Source organism: Pyrgilauda ruficollis, unplaced genomic scaffold (genome assembly GCF_017590135.1).
Source record: "Pyrgilauda ruficollis isolate IOZ18807 unplaced genomic scaffold, ASM1759013v1 scaffold78, whole genome shotgun sequence".
NCBI classification, from domain to species: domain Eukaryota; kingdom Metazoa; phylum Chordata; class Aves; order Passeriformes; family Passeridae; genus Pyrgilauda; species Pyrgilauda ruficollis.
The window spans coordinates 2,261,157-2,278,487 of record NW_024529710.1 but is presented as its reverse complement, the minus strand read 5'-3'; the positions used below and the strand labels follow the sequence as shown (position 1 = coordinate 2,278,487).

The following is a 17,331-nucleotide window of genomic DNA, read 5'->3' as shown; positions in this document are numbered from 1 at the left end:
GCCTTACCCTACTGCAGTTGAAAACCAAGAGCAGTTACAACACCTAACCCAGTTCTTTCTGTACAGAGCTGCACAATTTGATAGTAAAGTTATACTCTACTGGAAAGATACATATACCAAAGACTTACAAATGATCTTAATATATCAATTTATAAGGTAATTTATTTGCCTTATGTGAGATAAATAAATAAGGTAATTTATGAAGAGCCCAAAAGGGGAAGCTCTGACCAGTTTTTTAGGAGTACCCCAACTGTTGCAAATCACAGTTCAGTAAAAATGTGTCTGCCATTTCCACACCCACTGTCATTTCCACAGAAGACAAATTTATGACACATTTTGGCCAGTCCTTGCTCTGCGCCATACAGGAATGGAGAGCCCAGGATGCATTCTGGCAGGCACATCCCACGGGCATAGATATACACACAGTTCCACAGGGCAGATTCAGTTGAAAATGTGAATCAAGGTTACACATCCCCACCCCTCCGCCTGTCAAACGCTTGCACTGCAGTGGTTATGTTACTAAGCACCTCATTCCAGAAGACATGTAAAGAGACAAATTAACAGTGTTTTTTTGTGTCTTCACAAATAATCAAGCTATTGGTTCCCACAGCTTTTAATGTTTCATCTAAAATTAAAATCAAAATGGCCAACAACAACTGAAGGGTTTTTGGTTTTTTGGGTTTTTTTTAAATAGAGAATTCATGCAATGTGAACTACCAGCAGTATTTTGAGAACCAGTGCATCATATAACCTCTGTCCTGAGCCTGAAGCAAGAGTCATGAGGGTTCCAGCTCTGTGCTGTGCCAGGTGATTCCAGCATCACAAAAGGGAGGTTGAGTTGGAAAATAGGCTGGGGGAGAAGGGAAGTTGAAATCCCTCCAGCTCCCTCTCTAAGCTGGTAGTAAAACACAAAAAAAGGAGATATTACAGACATGACAGTTCTAAGATACAGCTGAAAAAGGTTAGTGTCAGTGAAAAGCAAGGACCAGTGGCTCCCTATGGGAAGGAGTGCTGGGAGTCCAGTGTGGTGACACAGACAGCAGGTTTAGGGTCTTGGGCCAGTAGCAAGCATGCCTGTGACACAGAGGGAACGGCAGCTCAGGCAAGAGCAACTCAGGCAAGAGCAAGCTTAAACCAGTTCCTGCAGGCCATTCTCCCCATGGTGCGCTCTGGGAGCCTCTTCCCACCACTGTCACCAGTGGGAAGGGGTCACCAGCAGCAGCACTGACTCAGCCACCACAGCCAAGTCCACCCAAAGGGAGGCATATTCCCATGACTCACAGACCACAATAAAAACACCACTGTATACAGGAATGGTTTCCAAATATGCACTCAGTCCATACTTTGAACCTCTGATTACAAGATTATGCCTCAAAACAAAATTTTAAAAAAATTATTTTCAAAAAAATGGTAGCCCTGAGGCCTAATTTTTTGAGCCTGCACGCCTCTCTTACAGTGATGACAGGTTCCTGGGAGGAGCACCAAGGTGCAGGAGCTGCACTACCAGACTAAGCCAGCAGAAGCTTGCAGTTTGGTGTGCCCCAGCATGAGGGAAAGCACACAACATGCATCTAATTTTCAACAGTGAAATGAGATGTAAAAATAACTGAAAAATATTGTGAAATAAAACATGTGCTGAGATTCTATTATTTCCTTACATCTTAGTCCAGCATCTGCTGAGATGGCTAAAGACTTTTCACTGATTTCAAGCAAGTTCATATGAATAGTTAAGAGGTGGGAAGTGAAAATCCCATTTTTAGCACATCTGCAAGATGGCAAAACAGGATATCCATGACAACACCACTAATATTCCAGCAAAAACACAAAAAGGCATTAAGTTTTAATACCTGTAAAGCAAGGCGGATCAGTTTGCCTATTTCTCTTCTGTGAATTGGCTGATTTTTTCCTTTTTTTTTAAAAGGTAAGCCTACAAATGCATGCATGTAGTGACCTAATATTCAACTACAGCCAAGGAAGACTTCAGTCAAGGTTATTCTTAGGAAAACTAATAGTTTAGGGCAGAGGCAATCCATTCATTACATAAAGGGATACATCTTTAAAAACAGGAAAACATTTCAAACTAAGCATTTTTCCAATATATGCCATGTTTAGAGGTGAAGTCATCTGAAAAAGGCTCGTTTCATATCAAATTTGTAGGATGGCCCCATGTACACATGTCCTGAATGAAACGCAGAAGTGAATTTGACAAATGCCTTTAGTCTGAGAAGGTAAGACAGATTCAGACAAAATATATTTCCAGGTAGGATCTTCTTCCCATCTACCTTATAACTGGTAAATTATTTTCTGTATAGCTACTGCATGATAATATATAATGGAAGACTTTAACTGATGGATGTTTTTCTTTACATGAATAATTAAAAGCTGATGGAGGGTGGAAGGAAGATGTGTTGAGAACTAAGAAACAAAAAATACTTAATATTTACTTAATATCAATATACTTAACTATGAATTATAAAAGAGGTTTACCTGCCAGGACAAAATCAAAATTTTGTGCATCCCCTGCAATAGATGACTTGTTAGTATCTAAAATAAAGGAAGAGGGGAGTGACAAGGAACACTCAAAGTGGACATATATAAGCAGGGAAAAAAAAATATACAGAAGTAGTTTGCAAAATGCAAGATCCAAAATCACGGGAAAGAATTCCAACAGCTACTCAGTGCAAGGCAAATATTTTGAAATAGGTTGAAAATGATCACTGGAGAACAACAAATTATATGAGTTTCCTTAAAGCAACATACTGAGTGAAATTCTGGTATAATATATTCCCACAGGAACAGAAGGAATAAGATAACCACAAATGACTGGCAAAATCACTTCAGGAACTGTGTATTTCATAGAGCACATGTATATCCCACAGAAAAGTGGTGAGTACTGCTGTGAACTTAAGGAAGCTGCACATAATAAATATAAATCATTTAGTTCCATTCATTGTATCAGTGATAGGACAACACAGTATATATCCAAGAAGGATACTTAAAACCCAAAGAGACGAAGGAAAGATTCAGGTTTGGGAAAATACAAAAATATTATTGTATGTAAGCAGAACTAATTGTTCCCAAAGTCTCTGAAACCTAAGTCATGTTTAACTCAAATTAAATAAAGGCTTGATTCAAAATGCCAGGAGAAACTGACGCTAATTAAATGTGTTGCATTTGATCCCAGTTCTACCAGTGGTCCAAAAAGACCACAGTCTAGGCCTGACTCATCACTGAAGCTTTGGTGCCACACACAATGGAGAAGGGAAGGGAAAATCTGTCACGTGTAGGTGGCTCCTCAAAACGGGGAAACCCTGCTGTTTGACAGGAAGAAATGTTACATTTTTTATGGTAAGAGAGTGGGAACTCTGGTCCTTTATGTTCATTTTATGGCATCTACATCCTCCTGCCTTCCAAACCTTTGTAAATGTTCCCACACTGTGACACAGGTAACAAGCATAAGAATTGCTATTCTTTGAGATGAAAATGTAGATGTTCCCTGTGCTTTATCTTCAAAAATTCTGTTATCATCTAGTCTTCTTCAAATGGGAGCACACCTACTAATACTGCCTTAACCAAAACCCATAAGTACCAGCTTTGAAATAAGCTTGTCATTTACCATAAGATCAGTGAGCCCTCCAGTGGCTATTTTAAACCTTAAATTGTAACAATAACCATAAGAAAAAATATTTGTATGTGTACGCTTTACTCAGATTACATTTGATTTCATTTGTATTCTGTCATCTTTTACCACTTTAACGAAACAACACTTAAGGCAACCTTTATAATACTTGCAAACAGATGTATTTTCAGCTCACAAACACTTTCACTCCCGTGTATGCACAAAATTTATAAGTGATACATTTTAAACATTTGAGTAACTTCACAGAAGTCAATGAGCAATATTTATGTAAGAGAAGTGGGGAAATATCAATGCATTGTGCTCAAAATCAAAATCTTAGCCTATAATCCTGTAGGATATATACCCTTATCTCTTGGAACTACAAACATCTAGAACAATGAATAAACATTCACAGGCCTTTTCAGTGTAAAACCCAGCATGTTGCAGATTTAACATAAATTTTAAAAATACCTCTTCTCATAAAGGAACCTGTTCAGCCATAGAACTCCTTGCAACAAGATACTGTGGAGGGAAGACTTTTGGCCCAAAGATGACCTGAAAATTCATGAAGCAAAAATCCATATGGGCAACGAAATCCCTCAAGAAACTAGACTAAACTAGGAATATGTCATCACAATAATTTTCCAAGTCTTACATTCTTCCATTACAGAAGGTAACCACTAGAGAAAGCTGCAAAAATAAGTTTGGCTGAAAGCATCTTTTCTGATACTGACAGCACTGACATAGCCAAGTTTAAATAAAACCTTACTTAAAGTATTTAAACACTGTATGAAAAATATCCAGTAACTGAAGAACCCTCCACTACAGATTTTTTGCCCTTGATCCATTCTAAGACACTGTCATGTTGCACTCCGTGCAATATCCACGAAAAATCTGAGCAGGACTGTGCCTCACGAATCTTCTTCTGCTTGATTCTCCAGTTATTATACAGTACCATCCTGAATGTGTTTTATGAGTATTGGTTGCTATGGAAATCATCTGCTAAATTCTGCATTATTGATTTTGTTTAACAGGGGAATTGAATCATAGAACCATTAAGGTTGGAAAAGACCTTCAAGATCATTGAGTCTGACCCTTGACAGAAGTTGATGTTGTCAACTAAACCACAGAACAAAGCACCATGTCCAGTTGTTTCTCAAACAGCTCCAGGGTTGGTGACTTCACCACCTCCCTGAATTATTATTTTAAAAATTTAAGACTTTAGCTGAGAGTTAGAACCAATTCATACTGAAGTTAGATGCACCAATGATAAGTTAATGATTATTAGATGCGTAAGCTAATTGTTATATTACGAGCTTATTTACAGAAGGAAGCGCAGCAAGTGAACCATTACAGGAACATATTGAAACCAGTAGAACAATGCCCAGCACCTGGACTCTGTGTTAATCCATCACGAAGCAAAGGGCCTTGGATCGTGCCAGAGGGTCACAGAGACCTGACAAAGACCTTCCTGACTTCATCGCTGGGACCCCTGACCCAACTGGAGACCACTAACCCAATTCAAGAGAAGAACTGTGCATGCATGAAGGACCAATAACCTCTTTTTATACAAAGCAGGAATGGGAGATGCTGGAGTTATGCATATGTATTATTTTGGGAAATAAAAAGAAGGCAAAAATCCTTGTGTGGGACGGTCACATATTTTGGGAACGACCCCCATGCCCCATGCCACCCGCTGGCATAATAAACATACCACTTTCTAACTTTAACTAGTTAGAGAGTTGTCCTGGTTTAGGGCAAATTTGGGAGAAAACCTCCAAAGGGGGCCCCTCCAGAAAGCAAACCCACACAGCCCGTCCCCTCAACCGGTTCGAGAAAGATTCCTTGGAGAGAAGTGGAAAGAACCTGTTTATTTAACAGGCAAAGCACCTCCAGCACACAGAATGAATACCAGATGACAACACTCTTTCACTGCTCTGAAAAAGATGGCAACCACAGAAAGTCTCGCCTGGGGGTGGTCGCTCTCTTGTCAGTCCCTCTGGCACTGGGAATGGCTGCGGCAGCCACAAAGTGCAAACTCTGTGTTTCCCAGGTCCCAGTCCGGAGCAGGCTCGAGTGGTTCCAAAAAAGGGAAAGGAAAACAGCCCAGGGAAAATATGGACTGCTTAACTAAACTAACTAATGAGCAGAAGCAAAAAGCAAGAGCAAAGCAGGAGCAAAGCAGAAGCAAGAGCAATGCAAAAAGCCAAGCAAAAAGCACAAGCCGCACTATGTACTGCCCCGTCTGTGTCCTGCCAGCTGTGGGGGAGCAGGCTGATAACTGATAACAAACCAAAACAAAACTCCTCTCCTTCAGAGCCAGTCTTGAAGGCACAGAACATAATATCCAGCAAAAACAGAACACACAATTGGGGATACAAGCATCATAGTGTCACCCTAGGACAAGAGTCTTTGTCCTAGATTTTCGGTTTTAATGATTCATCCCTGGGCAGAGCATTCCAATGGCTCAATAGCCCTTTTCAAATTCTTAATGATGTCCAACCTGAACCTCACTTGGCACACGATGAGCCTATGTCCTCTTTTCCTGTCACTGGTTTCCTGGGAGAAGAGGCTGACCCTGAGCTAGTCACACCCTCATGTGAAGCAGTTCTAGAGAAGAATAAAGCCTTCCCTGAACCTCCAGGCTAAACAACCCCAGCTCCCTCAGCTGCTCCTCACAGGACTTGTGCTTCAGACCCTTCATTAGCTCCACTGCCCTTCCCTGAACATGCTCCAGCACTTCAATGTCCTTCTTGCAGTGAGGGGCCCAGAACTGAACACACAATTTAAGGTATAGCCTCACCAGCGCTTAGTTCAGGGGAACAATCTCTGCCCTGGCCCTGCTGGTCACACTATTGCTGGCCATAGGCCAGGATGCCATTGCCCTCCTTGTCCACCTGGGCACAGCTGGCTCATGTTCAGCCACTGTCAACCAGCACCCCCCAGATCCTTTTCCACTGAGCTGCTTTCCAGCCCCTCTGACCCCAGCCAGCAGCCCTGCCTAGAGTTGTGACACAAGGACCCATCACTTCACCTCGCTGAACCTCATGGAACTGGCCTCTGCCTATCAATCCAGCCTGTCCAGATCTCTCCGCAGAGCCTTCCTATCCTCCAGAAGATCAACTCACCTGCCCACTTTGGTGTCATCTACAAACTTACCAAGGGTGCATTCAATCCCCTCATCCAGATAATTGATGTTAAATAGGAGATGCACCAATACTGAGACCTGGGGTACCCCACTAAGTGGCAGGCCACCAGCTGGGTGTTACTCCATTCACCACCACTCTCTAGGTTCAGTCTTTGCTTTAACTCAGCAAACAGAGCCCTCGTCCAAGCCATGGGCTGCCAGATTCTCCTGGAGAATGCTCTGGCAGACAGTATCAAAGGCTTTGATGAAGCCCAGATAGACAACTTCCACAGCCTTTCTCTCATCCACTGGGCAGGTCACCTGGTCATAAAAGGAGATGAGGTTGGTCAGGCAAGACTTTCCTTTCCTAAATGCACACTGAGTGGGCCCAATCCCCTAGCTGTCTATGTGCTGTGGGATGGCACTCAAGATAATCTGTTTCATAACCTTCCCCGGCCTGTATTCCCTGGATCCTCTTTCCAATCCTTCCTGTAGAAGGGCATCACACTGACCAGCCTCCAGTTGTGTGGGACCCCCCTGGTTAACCAGGACTGAAGATGAATGATGGTGAGCGGCTTGGTGAGCTCTTCCTGCCTTCCCTCAGTACTTGGAGAATCCCATCCAGTCCCATGCACCTGTGAGTGTCCAAGGGGCACAGCAGGTCATTAACTGCTTCCTCCTGGACTGCACGGGGTCTAATCTGCTCCCCATCCCTGTCTGCCAGCTCAGGGGGCTGGCTGCCCTGAGCATAACTGGGCTTGCTGTTAATAATGAGACAAAGATGGCATCAAGCAACCCAGCCTCTTCCTCATCCTTGGTGACAACTTTTTCCCCCATATCAAATAAATGATGAAGATTTTCCTTGGGTCTCTTTTAGTTTTTTAATGTATTTATAAGAACAATTTTTATTATCTTTCACAGCACTGGCCAGAATGAGTTTTAGATGAGGTTTTGCCTTTCTAATTTTCTTTCTACATGACCTAACATCATTGCTGTACTCTCTCTGAGTTGCCTCCCCCATCTTCCAAAGGATATAAAATCTCTTTTATTCCATGAGTTCCAGTGAAAGTTTCTTTTTCAGTCAGGCTGGTCTTCTCTGCAAGCTCGCCTTTTAGCAAATAGGGATGGCCTGCTCCTGCACCTTTACGACTTCCTTCTTAATGCATGTCCAGCCTTCCTGAACCCCTTTGTTTTTAAGGGCAGTTTCCTGAGGGACTCTCTGAACCAGAGCCCTGAACAGGCCAAGGTCTGCCCTCTGGAAGTCCAAGGTAGAGGTTCTGTTGATCCCTTCCTTACTTCACCAAGAACAGAGAAACTCTGTCATTCCATGGTCACTGTGCCCAAGATGGTCCCTGACCACCACATGTCCCACAGCCCTTCTCTCTTTGTGAACAGCAGGTCTGGCAGGGCATGCCCTGGTAGGCTCCCTTATAAGCTGTGTCTGGAATTTACCTTCCACACACTGCAGGAACCTCCTAGACTGTCTCCTCTCCACTGCTGAGTTTCCAGCAGACATTTGGCAAGTTAAAGTCTCCCACAAGAGCAAGGGCCAGTGATCAGGAAACATCCACTGATAGAATATTTCACTTCATCCTGGCTGGGTGGTCTGTGACAGACTCCCAGCAGGATCTCTGCCATGTTGGCCATCCCTCTGACTGTCACCCACAGGCACCCAGCCTTATCCCCACTGTCCCTGAGCTCTGTGCAGCCAAAACCCTCCCCAGTGTACAGAGCCACCCCACAGCCCCTCCTTCCTCACCTGTCCCTTCTGAGGAGCTTGTCGCCATCCACTGCAGCGCTCCAGTCATCCCACCACATTCCCATGGTGATAACCACATCACAGCTTCCTGCTGCCAATGGCTTCCATGGTTTGTTACCCATGCTGGGTGCATTGGTGCAGATGCACTTCAGCTGGGCTGTCCGTGCCTCCCTGACACAGGTGTGTCACCCCAGGCTCATCAGTGTCACTTTTTAGATCTAAGCTGTAGTCTTTTTGAGTAGATTCTGATCACTACTTCTACAAGAAGATCCATAAAAGCAGAATGAGAGAATTAAATCTCAATGAAATTACACAGATCAACGTTAGCCTCCAACCTCTGCAATGATCTGAATGGATCACAGACATTCTGTATTTCTATACTCATCCTGCAAACTGGGCACTTCTATGACTTGGGAATAATTTATTCAATAATCTATTCAAGAACACCTTCAAAATGCAATTCTTGAACGAGCACAGGAACGGGATGGAGCATGCATCAAAATTGGCTCTGTTTTTCAAGGGAGTTTATCCTCTCTCAGGGGACAACCCTCAGCAATTTCAACTGGATTATTTTCAACATTTACTTTGTTTGAATCACAGTCAGCTAGACCATCAAACCATAGCATCATTCTTTAGTCTCTCCACAATTTTGTGCAGACCAAAACAAAACAAAAATAATCCATCTTCTGCATCTACTAAAGGAATATTAATTAGCACACAACTAAACACTTATGATAAAGTCCTTCAAATTAAGTAAGGCAATAAATTCAAATTTAACTATCTAAATTGAGGTAAATTCTGAAGATCAAACCTTCAGAGACAAACACTGTTAAAATTACACATACAAGCAGCCTGAGAGTGCTTTGGGGAGAACTAGTGTTGCTGAATACTAGGCAAACACTATATAAAGCCAGCAAATAAAATAAAAAATAGAAAGTTACCTTACTGAATATAAAAATTAAATGAGACATGTTTTCTATTGACTCATGGTTTGTGGCTCTGCAATCTCAGAAGGCATGTATGACAAATGCTGAAAGATACTTTCCCCTAAAGCATTTATGCAAAGCTTTTTGTCCCATGTAGATTCTCTAATAAGGTGCAATTGTAACATCATCCCCCATCAGAGTTCTTCTGCTCTATTCACCTGCCTGTTATCATGAAACTTGCAATAATTTATCAGCATTTGTCTTAAGTTTGAGCCAATAGGATCAAAAGTTAGTTGAGGTTTAAAATTGATGAGAAGTACAATTGTGTACGCCTTGCTTCCATAAGAAACATTGAAAATATAAAACCACAGATAACAGTTTATCTATATGTGCTATGAATGTGATTCACATTCAAATTACTCAAAAGTTATTAATTGTGTATATGATTATGACTCATCTTCATGAGTACAAAAGGTTCCTTGACTCTGATCTTGCTGTTCTATTCAGAAAAATACTTTCAAGCATCTGACATTAGTGTTTTATAAGGACAGGTTTGAAAACTGAAGCACAGTAAAAGTACATAAAACTTTTCTTTTTTAAAATATCTCACGGAATTAAGCAGGAAAATCTGCTGAGACTTTTAATCAGAGACTGCTATGCACAGCACAGATGGGAAATTTTTCATCTCCCCCTTCTGACAAAAAGCACAGAAAATATTTTCATACATCATAACTTACATACTGACCTCTCTATATGCAATAGTTAAGGTGCACCTAGGCCCTTCATTGTAACAGTTTTATCATTTCCCACATATCTCTGTGGATGGCCTTAGTCACAAGCAAACAGGTTACACAGAGGATTTAAACCTGCTCCTGTCTAGAGACACAAAATCATCCCCCACAATAAAGTTCATGGTCCACCTTTAGCTCTGGAGAGCCTCTATGCTGACTACAGTCATGCTGTTCACATACAGAGTGCAGAATACCAGTGCTCCATTGTATATGTGCTTGTGTTACAGCTACAGGAGAGAGGAATGCTCAAGAATACTCTCTTAGTGTTCTGCCATTTTATATCTTGCATTTCAACAGCAATGTAATCACAGCTGCTGCCCTAATCAGACAGGTCTCTGAGCAAGAGCTTGCATTCCAGTTGCACAGCTCGCTCACATTTCTCCTAACAAACCTATACCCCTAAGGCAATGTGGAATACTTTTTAGCCTGTGCTATGGCAAACTTCTTTCATAAATGCTTTAATACACGTCTTCAAAATGCTGAGGCAGAAGTGTATAATAAAGTTCCTCGTCAGCTTTTCTCTTTAGTAAATACGGGTATTTGTGGTCTCACTCACTTCTGACCTGGTTCAGAATCTTTGGACTGAGGATTCAATTCAACACTTGATAATCTTAATTCCAGAAACTAACTTCTTGGAATATGAAATACTTACAATTAAAAGGTCATTCTAGAGCACAGGAGAGAAAAAAATTACTTTTGTTCTACACTCTGTATTTGCAAAAGTTACAATGGGAAAGCATAACGGACACAATCACAGAAAGCAGGCATCAAAGAAAGCACTGATCAGAGACAGGATTGGTTTGACCTAACACATTACTGCAGAAAGCATTTTTTTTGGAAATGTTCTAAGACATTTAAATTATGTACTGGTAGGAAATGTTTCCTTAGGTGTAGACAAAGCTGCCTTGACAAAGTTCAAGCATTTTTGTTCTCTCCAAACTGTACAGAACAGCTTATTTCCTTCTTTGCAATGTGACTGACACAGCCCTTTTGAGTAGCAGTATCCTGTAGACAATGATGAAGAGCCTGTTTCACACAGTGTGTCTGAGGCTGGTCCTCTGGAGGTCATGTGGCCTGACACCCCTGCTCAAGCAGGGTCACCTACAGCCCATTGCCCAGAATCATGTCCAGGTGGCTTGGGAAGGTCTCCAAAATTAGAGACTCCAGCAGCTCTCTGCCAGTGTCCCATCTGCCTCACAGTAAAAAAGGCTTTCTGATGTTCATAAGGAACATCCCATGTTTCAGTTTGTGCACGCTGCCTCTGATCCTCTCACTGGGCACCATTGCAATGATCCTTGTTCTGGTCTTTGCATCCTGCCTTCAGGTTTTCACAGGTTTTCATTTTTGTAGCCCTTTGTCAGAACCCAGGACATCCCCCCGAGTGCCCTGGATGAATCAAAATCCTGGCAGGGGCTCAGAGACCCTGGCAGGAAGCCAAAGACACTTGGGAATTTGATCTCAACCCACAGAGCAAATTACCAACTTTATATGAAGAATTACAAGTCACAAAAGTTTAACTAGCATAGCAGTAGTTATCACAAGGTGAAAGGTGGAATTTTGAAGAATTTTACTATGGGGATCTAGGGAACAAGATGGAAGAATTTGGGCGTTGTCCTGTCCTTCTTCCTTCTTCCTAGCCTCCATCTTCTTGGTGATGTTAGCATTTTTAGATTGATTTAGAGTAGAAAGTCACTGTCTAACATAAGTGATAAGTATTAGAACATAACTGTAAACATCAAATACGTAGTTTATAGTATAAAAAAACAACACCAGCCTGGAGGCAGCAGTGTGCCTCAGAACAACCTGCTGAACAGACCTTGGCAAGCCAAACAAAAAATGTTTTAGATAAGAAATAATAAACAACCTTGAGAACGCTAGCCAAAAACTTCTGACTCCTTCTTCGACAGCTGGGTTGGGGAAAAGAGGCTTTCAACACTCCTCAGGGTCACCTTGGCCAGAAAAGATCCCAAAAGCCCTTCACTGAACTCTCTCTAGCAGCTTCACCTTTCTCTTGCCCCAGCAGAGGCCTCACTTGGGCTCTCTGGAGGAGCGGGATGACCTCCCTCAACCTACTGGCAACACTCATCCTACAGCAACCCAGGGCACAGCTAGCCATCCTTACTGGAAGGACACAGCGCTGGGCCAGGTTCAGCTCAGTGTTCATCAAAATTCCCAAGTCCTTTTCCGAAAAACACATCTCCAGCTGGGGAGTTCCCACCACATACTGGTGCCTGTGGTTGCTCCGCCACAGGTGCAGGACTTTGCTCTTCACCTTGTTCCACCTGTTCCCCTCAACTTCGTGAAGTTCCTCTCAGCCTATTTCTGCAGTTCCTTAACCTGGCAGCACAACCCTGTGGTTTCTCAGCTACTCATCCCAGCTAGGTGTCACCTGCAAACTTGCCAGGAGTACACTCTGCCCCACTGCGCAGGTCATTAATGAAGATGTTAAAAAGGCTCAGGCCCAGTTTTGACCCCTGGGACATTTACTGGCCTCCAACTAGACATGTGCCATGTGTCACCATCCTCTGGGCCTGGCCATTCACCTGAGGTCATTGTCTGCACACCCAGTCTGTACGTCAACTGCTTCTCTTTCAAGGTAGAGCCTGGAGCCAAAAGCCTTGCTGAAGTCTGCAAAAACAATGACTGCTCTCTCCCTCACTCTTTAACAGGTTGGTCAAGAGTAGGATGTCCCCTTTCACTTCTGAACAAACTCAAGGGAGAAAGGCTTACACAAAGCCTTACATAAAGATCCATTTTCTCTGACATTCAGTATGCATAAGAAAAGCAGAAAGCTTATAAAAGAGGACGCAGAGAGGAAATGTCCTTCATCCACCACCATGGTGGTTTAATCTTTTTTCCTCATTATTACACAATGACATTCCTAACAGAAATCATTTGTATATTCTGCCTCAAGAACATAAAAATAACAGTTGCGCTGCCTGAAATCACGCTAAAAAACTCCAAACCTCTCTATTTGGAACAATCTGACCAAAACTTCAGAAAACTTGCAGGTGGTTTGTACTTTTACAATCACACTGAAATATATATTCCTTTGCTACATGAATTTCACACTTAGCTACACCAGCTCAAAAACACGGACTTCATTTTGCCTGTAAATGACCAACAAGCTCTAATATGTAAATCAATAGAAAGATAATCAAATATTAATAGCCATAATCTTAGTAGTCAAATTAAGAAAAAGATATTACTGCTAGATTATGAGATGCACTTGTTTTAATGGTTGCATGGTGTGAGACCAGCTTAAACTTTTTTTGTGTAAGGCAAGCTGCAGTGCCAGTAGAAACAATGCTACTAAAAAAATCATACCTATTACCCACGCATGTGTATCAGCAGTCATGCATCACATGGATTTGGTTGTTTTTTTTCCTCCATCAGCACTGTTTTCAGACAGATGCATTACATAACCACAGACAGTACCCACGTTTCTGGCAGCAGCAAGGAAGCAGAAACTTCTTTAAAGACTTATCTCCTTTTTTCTGCAGAGGCCCAGCAAGGAGGAGAGAGGAGCACACCACGGGCAGGGGGCATGGAGCATGAGAGGACCTTTAGACATCGATAAACTATTTACTGCAAGGGCGTTTAGCATTGAACAGGCCGCCCGGGCCGGCCTGGATGCCCCATCCCGGGGCGTGTTCACGGCCAGGTGAGATGGAGCTGAGCAGCCTGACCTGGAGAAAGGTGTCCCTATCCGCGAGGGGTGGTTGGAACTGCGAGATCTTTCAGGCCCCTTTCCAACCACTCTCTGGTTCCACGGTTCTGTGAAAGCAACCGTGAGATCGCTCTTCCTGGCCACGTTCCCACCGTGCTTATCTCAAGCCACAGGGCAGAAACAGCACGCTTATCGGGGGAGTTGCAGCACCTCTCAGCAAACCCCGGCAGCCGGCTATGCACGTACTCCCAGGGAAGCATTCCAAGGTTTGTTCCTCGCTAAGGATGTTTGCAAACTGAAATGCCGTCCGCAGTTCCTACCCTGCTCTGGGCACACCTACACCCGCGTTTTATGTGCTTTCACCCTGAGCAAATACGACCGACGGTGCAGCCTTTCCTGACAGCTGCACCCCAGGACGCCGCAGCAGCTACCCGGCAGCCAGGGGACAGCACCATTTTAGAGTGAACACGACGCTCCGTTAAAAAGACGAAGGCATCACTCTTTCGCTACCCTGAAATAAGCAGGGCCCCTGAACATCAGGGACTGGACCGAGCCGGGCCCAGCCAACTCGGGCCGGGCCGGGCCGAGTGGAACAGCGCAAAGCAACAGCGCTCAGCCACAGGCCGAGCTGCGCATGCCTGACCTGGGTGCCGCAGCCCCACCCCGGCCGCCCCGCCGCAGGCTGAAGGGCCCGCACCCGCCCCGGCCGCCGCTGGCCAATCAGCAGCCCCCTCGCCCCTTTCCCCCCGCCAGCCCCGCCTCCCTGCTTCGTGCCCGCGCCGCCGCTCTGCGCGGCCGCCACCGTCCGTTACGTAACGCTCCCCCGCCCGCCGCGGCCGCCGAGGATTGGTTAGGAGCGGCGAGCGTGCGAGTCACGCGGCAGCGGGCTCGGGTGGGGCGCGGCGGCGCGGCACGCGATTGGCCGGCACCTGCGCGAGCCAATGGGAGACAAGCCGCTGGATTCAAACGGTGCGGGGCGCGGAAGGGGGCAGTTAGTGCGCGAGGCGTTCCTGAGGGCGAAACCGGAGGCCGCTGTTAGTGCCGCTGCTCCAGCCTGTGTTACTGCCCGCCATGGCCCACAAGCAGATCTACTATTCCGATAAGTACTCTGACGAGCAGTACGAGTACCGGTAAGAAGCTGTAGGAGAATGCGGGAGGGCCAGGTGGAGGGGTTAGGAAGAGCTGTTCCGTAGGAGGGCAGCTCGGCCAGCCGCCTCGGTTGAGGTGTGCGGACCGCTCTCAGGGAATGAGGCGGCTCCGCCGGGAGAATGGAGCCAGAGAGAGCGCAAGGCCAGAGGGAAGGGGCTGTGCCGAGCCTCTCCATGGAGGGTTTCCGCGTGGCGGGACGAAGGGTATCAGTGACCGAATGCTGCTACCGGTTGGCGTAGATTGCTTGGCGAGCGGCCAGCACGAGCCCTGGCCACAGGGTGATGGTGGAGAGGCGGTACCCGCTGCTCTAGCTCCAGGGAAGGGATTGTGGCAGAGCCTGGGTTGGGGCAGCGTCGTCCCCTGCCGACGGGGAACTGTTTAATTCTAGACTTACTTGAAAGCGGTATTACAAATACTTTAGAAGTCCAAAGTTCTTATTTTTCAAGTAGCTGATATATCAGCCTGTTGCTAGGGGCGCACGCTTCTCTAAGTGTATAGTCATTGGAGTCTGAGGGGGTCTAAATCTGGACTAGAAGACAATTTGGCTCCCAGTATGCAGTTGCTTTACAGATGTAACGTTTAATAGTCGTAAGTGATTTTAAACTGGGTTCTGGGACGGGTTTCATAATCAAATTCATGCTAAGATTCAGTACTCTTGTTTTCTTTATAGGCCAAGTGAGTATTCATAACGTGGTAACTGCCTTTCAGTGCAGATCTGTTCTAATTTTCTAGTGTGCAGTATTTTGTGTGTGTGTTTAATAATTAAACCTCTACAGACATGTGATGCTGCCACGAGAACTTTCAAAACAAGTGCCAAAATCTCATCTGATGTCTGAAGAAGAGTGGAGACGACTTGGTGTTCAGCAGAGTCTTGGCTGGGTTCACTATATGATTCATGAGCCAGGTGAGCACATCTGAACAGAATTAGACAAACGAAAAAGTCAAATACCGGGCTAGAGATTGTTTCTGTGGGCACAGGCACGAACAGGCTTTTTGTGAGCTCTTAAATAACATGAGTGTGCAGTGACTGAACCAAAGTTAATATAGCAGCATGTCTTTAAATGATAAAGCTAGCACACCTCCTGAAAAATCAGTATTTCAGTTAATGGGGTGTGAAGCCCTGAGACCCTTACTAACTAGGATGTTGGTGTTGTGGCAACAGCCATTCCAGGCTTGTACCATTGACAATTCTGACTAAAAAGTAACAGGTTGATTGATAAATTGTAGCAGCATGAAGTTCCAAGTTTCTGAAGAATCAGGTGAAGAAATTAGCATAGCCTTCCATTGTTTCCCTTATTTGGGCACCTTTGATATTTTAGACTTTTTTGGAAGCATTCAAAATTAAGAAGATTGTTAATAATGTAAGCTGGCTGTATTAGCCAAGGTGGGTTTTGTTGGTGTTTGATATGTGCCTAACAGACAGTATCAGCAGTTTGTTAGTCTAAGTTACAGTGTTTATGAAATAGCCTAATGTAAAGAGGCATTATAAAATATTCTATTTTCCCAGCACTTCCCTCCTGTAAGGATCTTAAATTCATGATACTGCCAGCATTGGGTACAAAAATGAAAACTTGACTGTTGTAAGAGTGCTGCATACTTGGTTTGTTAATATTACCCCTGGGGCCATACTTAGGCTTTTAATTATTTATTTGAAACTAAGCCTCAACTATTGCTCAAGATTAAAGAAATCCCTTTAATCAAGATTTAGACAAACTGACACTTTGTTCAATTTTCTTTCTGCAGAACCACACATTCTGCTCTTCAGAAGACCGCTTCCAAAGGATGAGCAGAAATAAGCCACGGCCTTTTGAATCTTCTGGAACTATGTATATGAGTGTATATATGTTGGTAGTATTCAGTGAATACTTTAAATTTACAAAACATACATCCAAACCTGTGCATGAGCTGTATTATTCACAGCAACAAAGCTCAGTCAAATGCAATTCCAAGCAGGCTGCTATGATGTTCAAAGAGTTATGATTTTATCTTTTACTGTTAATGTAAGTGCCTCTCTGACTTAAATTGTGTTGTGTTGCATGTTCTGATGAGCTCATCCCTTGTTAGTGTTCTGTAAGTTTTGCACTCAAATTTTCTGCTATAGTTCAAATGCAGTAGTTGAATTGTTTAGTAGTAAGTAGGCTTAAGAAATAAACTGTTTAAATGCTTTATGAAACCTAAGCGTCTGGAGTTGTGATTTTATGGACAAAACATATTCATTGTCTAATATTTTTTAAGAGTGCCTACTTCAAAAAACAAAATTCATTTGATGAACCTGGTAGTACTTGGTATA

The 17,331-nt window shown here is 43.8% G+C and overlaps 2 protein-coding genes across 2 annotated transcripts in view; one reads left to right on the top strand and one right to left on the bottom strand.

Moving 5' to 3' along the window:
• SHC3 (SHC adaptor protein 3) overlaps positions 1 to 13,677 on the bottom strand; it is an 86,745-nt gene extending 73,068 nt beyond the window's left edge. Inside the window, exon 1 of the mRNA XM_041486726.1 lies at positions 13,550 to 13,677. The gene's annotated coding sequence lies outside the window, so the exon portion shown is untranslated. The remainder of the gene's footprint in view (positions 1 to 13,549) is intronic.
• A 1,110-nt stretch (positions 13,678 to 14,787) lies between these two features.
• Positions 14,788 to 17,214, top strand: CKS2 (CDC28 protein kinase regulatory subunit 2). The gene is made up of 3 exons (XM_041486727.1): positions 14,788 to 15,022; positions 15,818 to 15,945; positions 16,785 to 17,214. The coding sequence occupies exons 1-3, from the start codon at positions 14,964 to 14,966 to the stop codon at positions 16,835 to 16,837; spliced, it is 240 nt and encodes a 79-aa protein (XP_041342661.1). The 5' UTR covers positions 14,788 to 14,963; the 3' UTR covers positions 16,838 to 17,214.
• The last annotated feature ends 117 nt before the right edge of the window (positions 17,215 to 17,331 follow it).

Excerpts from the sequence above, each read along its gene's own strand:
- CKS2 (XM_041486727.1), top strand. The coding sequence starts at position 14,964 with ATGGCCCACAAGCAGATCTACTATTCCGATAAGTACTCTGACGAGCAG. Across the intron at positions 15,023-15,817 it reads GACGAGCAGTACGAGTACCG|ACATGTGATGCTGCCACGAG; the intron begins GTAAGAAGCTGT and ends AAACCTCTACAG. Across the intron at positions 15,946-16,784 it reads CTATATGATTCATGAGCCAG|AACCACACATTCTGCTCTTC; the intron begins GTGAGCACATCT and ends TTCTTTCTGCAG.